Source organism: Eucyclogobius newberryi, unplaced genomic scaffold (genome assembly GCF_026437365.1).
Source record: "Eucyclogobius newberryi isolate DKJ021-1_F unplaced genomic scaffold, fEucNew1.0.hap1 SCAF_4, whole genome shotgun sequence".
In the NCBI taxonomy this organism is placed as follows: domain Eukaryota; kingdom Metazoa; phylum Chordata; class Actinopteri; order Gobiiformes; family Gobiidae; genus Eucyclogobius; species Eucyclogobius newberryi.
In genome coordinates, this window is record NW_027316056.1 from 7,825,318 (window position 1) to 7,832,780 (window position 7,463).

At 38.3% G+C, this 7,463-nt stretch overlaps 1 protein-coding gene across 1 annotated transcript in view; it reads left to right on the forward strand.

Annotated features, from left to right (window-relative positions):
- hand2 (heart and neural crest derivatives expressed 2) overlaps positions 1–6,721 on the forward strand; it is a 13,113-nt gene extending 6,392 nt beyond the window's left edge. The window contains exon 2 of the mRNA XM_072462872.1: positions 6,403–6,721. Within this exon, the coding sequence (XP_072318973.1) occupies positions 6,403–6,525 (123 nt within the window). The 3' untranslated portion in view covers positions 6,526–6,721. The remainder of the gene's footprint in view (positions 1–6,402) is intronic.
- The last annotated feature ends 742 nt before the right edge of the window (positions 6,722–7,463 follow it).

The following is a 7,463-nucleotide window of genomic DNA, read 5'->3' on the forward strand; positions in this document are numbered from 1 at the left end:
ATACACGTTACATATAGAGAAGTTATATTTTTGTCAGTATTATTATATTTATTTATTTATTTGTTCGTGTATTTATTTATTTAATTACGTTCATTTCAAAAAAGAGGAAATGCTTAACCCCAAATGTAATTAAAACACCTGTCATTTTAATAAATTACGTCAGCATCACTTTAATTCGCGCTGCTCCTTTTACTCTATTCTACTTTTATTTATATTATATACAAGTCAGAGTATTTAAACACACTCTGTTATTATCTTATTTTAGTGAAGTCCCTACGCATGCCTTATGTTATATTTTATATTATCATTTATTATTTTAGGTTGCAGATCATCAACGCATTTTCCTGTTGTGAGTTGTGTTCACTGATCATTCTGATAAAGCTGTAGTTTCAATCTACAGTCCCCAAATTCACTTTTAAGACTGTTTCATCTTTAGTTGAACTTTGACTTCAGGAGACAAAACCAGGACCATAAAAAACCTGAGTTGAATAAAAACAGCAGTGGATCAGTAAAATCAGAATGTATTTGAGTGAAATGAAACATGAGTCTGTCCCGAGCAGGTCCTTCTGTCCTTCATGTGACAACTATGAGAAAGAAGAACATTGTGGAAAACATTCAAATATCAAAATCCTTCTCCTCATTTAACTTTATTGAACTTGGACTTAGAAGCTGCACAGGAAAAAAAAGTTTACTAGGTCTAAAAAAAATAAACTAAATAAGACAGCAGCCTGTGGGTTTGAATTGAACACATTCTGCCATGTTCTAATTAAAATACTATAATTACATTTACATAAAAAGTATTCTTCTATTTAAAATAAGTTCAGTTGCAAAAACAGATCGTTTTATTTTGAAAGTAGTATTTTTGTTACATCTTCTAATGATATTGTTAATAAAAATAATGTTGCAATCAACCACAAGTGGAATTTAGATTTATTTTATTTATTTAAGAAGAAAAAAAAAAAGATTAAAATGCCAGACTTCAATTAATGAATTATTCTCTTATTATTATACTCTTCAATTATTCATCCATCCATTTTCTACCGCTTGTTCCCTTTTGGGGTCGCGGGTGACTGGAGCCTATCCCAGTGACTTCGGGCCTATCCCAGTGACTTCGGGCCTATCCCAGTGACTTCGGGCCTATCCCAGTGACTTCGGGCCTATCCCAGTGACTTCGGGCCAAGTTGAGTTCCACCTTTTGAACTGATGCTCATTTATTCAATGTCTGTTTTCTCATATTGACGGGAAAGAACGTGTTTTCACACAAAGCTCTGAGTTTTTCTCTTTTACGTAACAGCGCTAGTCCAACTCACGCACACACACGACGCGGCTCACGCACACACACGACGCGGCTCACGCACACACACGACGCGGCTCACGCACACACGACGCGGCTCACGCACACACACGACGCGGCTCACGCACACACACGACGCGGCTCACGCACACACACGACGCGGCTCACGCACACACACGACGCGGCTCACGCACACACGACGCGGCTCACGCACACACACGACGCACACACGACGCGGCTCACGCACACACGACGCGGCTCACGCACACACATGACGCACACACACGACGCGGCTCACGCACACACATGACGCACACACACGACGCGGCTCACGCACACACGACGCGGCTCACGCACACACATGACGCACACACACGACGCGGCTCACGCACACACATGACGCACACACACGACGCGGCTCACGCACACACATGACGCACACACACGACGCGGCTCACGCACACACGACGCGGCTCACGCACACATGACGCACACACACGCAAACTAGAAGAAGGTGTTTGGAGGTGACGCGTGGCCTTCACGTTCCAAAAGAGACACGAGAGCTGCACAAACACCGATCTATTTATCCTTTGTACAGAGTCCAAACCATCATTATTCTGTCTAAAACTATTTTAAAACTCACCGTAACCAACAAAAAGTGTTAATTTGCACCATAAATAAATTTAGCTTTCGAAAAAAACGCCAGGTCAGAATCAATATGTATTTATTTATTCATTTTATTCAAATGGCACTCTGTTTTTGCAACTGAACTCTTCAGGTATTAAGTTTAAATTATTATATGTATTCGTAATTTAACTGTCACTTGTCATACCATAAACAATAATAATGAAAATAAAAATAATCATAATCATCTTTTAGCTTTTATAGCAAATACAATCCAAATTCTGTCTGGCAAAATCTGACACTATTTTAACCAACAACCACCAAACATTGTGATTAAAAGTTATACATTTCAGTTTCAATCATTATTTTTATTTCTAATTTAGCAATCAATAAAATATGAGACCATAAACAAAGTAACGCCTGATCAGAAGAATTTCTCTCATATTTCATTTGTTTTAGTTTTTACATAAAGTTTTAGTAATTCAACAAGAAAATATGCATTAAAATCCCGAATAAAAACCTAACTAATCGTAATGAATGTGTCTTTATGGGAGAAGAGAAGTGACTTAGAACACGTACATACATACATACATTTTACATTCTATTTTCTATTGCACCAAAAACACTCAAAGATTTCAACATTTTCACAACTTCTTTTCAAATCGAAAACGCTTTAACGCGCAGGAAACGGCTAAATCCCGCGACTAAAGCTGTTCGCGCGGGGGAAATCATTGCATAAATGAAAAGGTCAAAGGTAAAAGGGTAAATGTTAGCTAAATGTAAAAGGTAAAAGGGTAAATGTGAGCTAAATGTAAAAGGTAAAAGGGTAAATATGAGCTAAATGTAAAAGGTAAAAGGGTAAATATGAGCTAAATGTAAAAGGTAAAAGGGTAAATATGAGCTAAATGTAAAAGGTAAAAGGGAAAAAGGGTAAATGTGAGCTAAATGTAAAAGGTAAAAGGGAAAAAGGGTAAATGTGAGCTAAATGTAAAAGGTAAAAGGGTAAATGTGAGCTAAATGTAAAATGTAAAAGGGAAAAAGGGTAAATGTGAGCTAAATGTAAAAGGTAAAAGGGTAAATATGAGCTAAATGTAAAAGGTAAAATGGTAAATATGAGCTAAATGTAAAAGGTAAAAGGGAAAAAGGGTAAATGTGAGCTAAATGTAAAAGGTAAAAGGGTAAATGTGAGCTAAATGTAAAAGGTAAAAGGGTAAATATGAGCTAAATGTAAAAGGTAAAATGGTAAATATGAGCTAAATGTAAAAGGTAAAAGGGAAAAAGGGTAAATGTGAGCTAAATGTAAAATGTAAAAGGGAAAATATGAGCTAAATGTAAAAGGTAAAAGGGTAAATATGAGCTAAATGTAAAAGGTAAAAGGGAAAAAGGGTAAATGTGAGCTAAATGTAAAAGGTAAAAGGGTAAATGTGAGCTAAATGTAAAATGTAAAAGGGAAAAAGGGTAAATGTGAGCTAAATGTAAAAGGTAAAAGGGTAAATGTGAGCTAAATGTAAAAGGTAAAATGGTAAATGTGAGCTAAATGTAAAATGTAAAAGGGAAAAAGGGTAAATGTGAGCTAAATGTAAAAGGTAAAAGGGTAAATGTGAGCTAAATGTAAAAGGTAAAAGGGAAAAAGGGTAAATATGAGCTAAATGTAAAAGGTAAAAGGGTAAATATGAGCTAAATGTAAAAGGTAAAAGGGTAAATATGAGCTAAAGGTAAAAGGGTAAATGTTAGCTAAATGTAAAAGGTAAAATGGTAAATGTGAGCTAAATGTAAAATGTAAAAGGGAAAAAGGGTAAATGTGAGCTAAATGTAAAAGGTAAAAGGGTAAATGTGAGCTAAATGTAAAAGGTAAAAGGGTAAATGTGAGCTAAATGTAAAATGTAAAAGGGAAAAAGGGTAAATGTGAGCTAAATGTAAAAGGTAAAAGGGTAAATGTGAGCTAAATGTAAAATGTAAAAGGGAAAAAGGGTAAATGTGAGCTAAATGTAAAAGGTAAAAGGGTAAATGTGAGCTAAATGTAAAATGTAAAAGGTAAAAGGGTAAATGTGAGCTAAATGTAAAATGTAAAAGGTAAAAGGGTAAATGTGAGCTAAATGTAAAATGTAAAAGGGAAAAAGGGTAAATGTGAGCTAAATGTAAAAGGGAAAAGGGAAAAGGAGGGAAACGAGGTCACGTGCAGTAAAAAGAGGAGAGAAGCGGGACATGGCGTTCTTCCATCGTGTGTTTCACAGACAAACATCGACTGCTTTAGTTTGGACAATGCGCGGTTTGGAGCTGATGTGGCCTCCAGGAAACGTTTCAGCCACCACTGAAACGACTGTATGTTTATATGTGTGCAGTGGTGTAACAAGTACTCCACTTTGTGCAGATACAGGCGCAAAAACGAGCTCAAGTAAAAGTATCACGTTAAAAATGTACTTTTACAGAATTTCACTTTATTTTTCTTATATTCTTTTTAATCTGTTTGCTCAAAATTGGGACTTGAACTCAAAATATCTTGGCAGAACGTCACTAGGCCAAATATAGACCTCAATCCATCAAAATAACTGTACTTTTCAGTCCAGTTCAAAGCTGTATGGAGTATACAGTACAGAATCCTGCTCTCAAATGTAGTAAAAGTACAAAAGTATCCACTGTAAAATGTCATTGAAGGGCTGTTCTTTTACTTTTGTATTTTGATGCATTCACCACTGTAAATGAGTCGTAATTGATCCAACCCTCATCATTTTACGGCACCGGAAGCGCACTTTAATCCCCTTTGATACGTTTTACGACATTTACGCACGCACATTGTTCATGAATAAAAACGTCTTTGATTGTTCTTCTCGGGGCGTGTCTGTCTGTTCCTCTGCTGTTCTGGCCTTTACATTACGTCCACCAGAATATTTACGAGCCAGTATCAGAGTTTTATTTGTGTCGTCACGTGTAAGAAAGTGCGTTTTAATGAAAGTCCGTGTGCGTAAAAGACGCGTGGGTTCGTTATTGCGCTTGTATTCCGCAATGTTACAAAACTGTCTCACTTTGATGTTTTTTTATTGTTGTATTACGTGTCTTTACTGAAGGCAACGTCATTTATCACAGCCTCATCCAAACGTTGATGAATCCGAGTGAAATCCGCATCCAAAAGCGGCGTTTGCGCACTTTTCATTCGCTTTGCGGCGCGTGTTAAGCCGATGTTTACGCACTTTGGCCTCTTTTGGACGTAATGGCTTATTTTTTTTTAAATGTCCCGTTGATGTGCGCGCAGAAATAAACCGAGCTTTGTGTGAGGATTTGACGCAGACGCGGCGCGTGAACGAAGCGCAGAAGCCAAAGGGTCGTGAGGGTTTTAGCTCCAGGACACGCGCACTTTAAACCAGGGCAAGTGCGGACCTGTGCCCCGCATTTATCCAAACATGACAACAACACTGACCGCTTTAAGGTTTGTTTGGGTCTATTTAAGACTATTACACGATCTACGAGCAGTTTGCGTAAAAGAACGAGTCCTGACGGCCACAAAGCATGATTTTTGTAATGTAACTTTTTTGAATACGTGTTTTTTGGTGTGTCTTACTTGTTCACAGTTTGTACGATGTGAAAAATGTGTGCGCCATATTTGAATAACAAAGGCCGATGCGTGTGTGCAAACAGAAGGACAGGCCTGTAATACTTTATACATCGTGTTCTTTTGTGTGCGAATAATAGGCTTATTCTTTTTACTCAAAATAAATACTTTTTCATTTTATGCATATGGTTTTAAAGTCACGACATAATGACATTGTGTCTGCCTTTGTCTTTGTAAAACTTTTAAATGTAAACCTAAGCTTTTCTAAGGACATGTCAATGAGCGTTGACTATTTGTTTAATGTTCATTTTGTCTCTATCAAATAAATCAATTATGACTGAGGCCTTGCTGACATGATCAGCATATTTTATATTCACTGAATAAATGACCAGAACTATTTGGTTGATGCAAATTGTGACTCTATAAATGACTCTGTAAATGACTCTGTAAATGAGCTCAGGACGGGCCTGTGAAAGAGTGTTCAGTGTTTTCATATCGTCGTTTATTACATATCTAAACATGAGGTTTCTAGATTTTGGTTTTACTCAAACAAATCATTTATTAATATTTAAATTCTGAATTAGACACACACAAAAATGTCCTAATAGTAAAAAGCGATGTTTCAGAAATAATTCGGTCTGTAAAAGTTGGTCCCAGTGGCTGTAGCAATAGAAACTTTAAAAATGTGATAATATACTGCATTATCATGTTAATATGTTGTTTAAGTCCATACAAACAGTGTAGGCTCAATACAGTGCAATGTATGACCCTAATACTTAGATCTGTATCATTATTTCATTATTCATCTGCCGTTGTGCCCTTGAGCGAGACACTTCACCCACAAATCACAGGTAGAGAACCATTTGCAGAGAATCCCGAAACCAAAAAAATCCGCCACGACGTTGTCCTGTTCTGACTGTGACGTGTTGTTTTCCAGGTGGAGCTGCCAAAAACCTCCTCCTCTTCGTCGTCCTCTTCCTCTTCCTCTGCGAGCGATAAGAAAACCAAAGGTCGGACGGGATGGCCTCAGCACGTGTGGGCGCTGGAGCTCAAACAGTAGCAGGACTTTCACCTCCGTGTGCCCCTGTCCCACGCAAAAAGCCCTCCAAAACCACAACGGGAAGCTAACGCGAAGCTAACGGGACAGACGTGGGACGACTGGACGATGAACTGTGGACTCAGACTCTCTTTCTCTCTCTCGCCCCAGAGTCCGTTCTGCTGAGGCTCTTGGACCAGGATCGGGCCCCTGCTCTAGCCCCGCCCCCTCCTGTCACTATGCCGTCTTACTTTAGCAGAGGCGTCCAAACAAATCCAGACCTCAGACCATTTGTTTCTTTTTCTTCCTGGTGAATTGGCTCATTTTACCCCGAGAAGCACGTTTGAGATTCTAAGGTACTTCAGATGAAAGCGCATTTTTATCCGATGTGGTGGAGAGAGAGATCGATATTAGCATTTTTTTCACACATATCGTACATCTGCCTTAAATCAGCAGCGTCCGATATTTTGTTTGGTTGAACCAGCTAAAGAATAATGCATAAAGCTTTATTTGAAGGCTAGAAAACGTGACAACGCTGCTCGCTCTGTGTCTGTGGAGGAGTTTGTACTAAATTCAAATAATCCAAACTGGCCCGAAAATATCGATTTCTCCGGATTCGAAACAATCTGAATCTTGACAAAACTCGTATGGGTCGATCTCGTTCCTCCGCTCGTTCTGTGATTCTTTTTTCAATTCTTTAAAAGAGTAAACAGAATGTGAGCAGGGATCGAGAATGAAAATGCAAAAAGACATCAACTGAACATCTAAAGAAACACAAAATACGGCGCATTTAGAGTGAAATAAAGGTCCAAAGTCCGTCAAATTTGTCTGTTTTTTTCTTGGTTTGTGTTTCAACGACAAACCGTTGGGACTATTGGACCTGAAGGGTGCTCTATTGGACCTGAAGGGCGCTCTAGTGGACCTGAAGGGCGCTCTAGTGGACCTGAAGGGCGCTCTAGTAG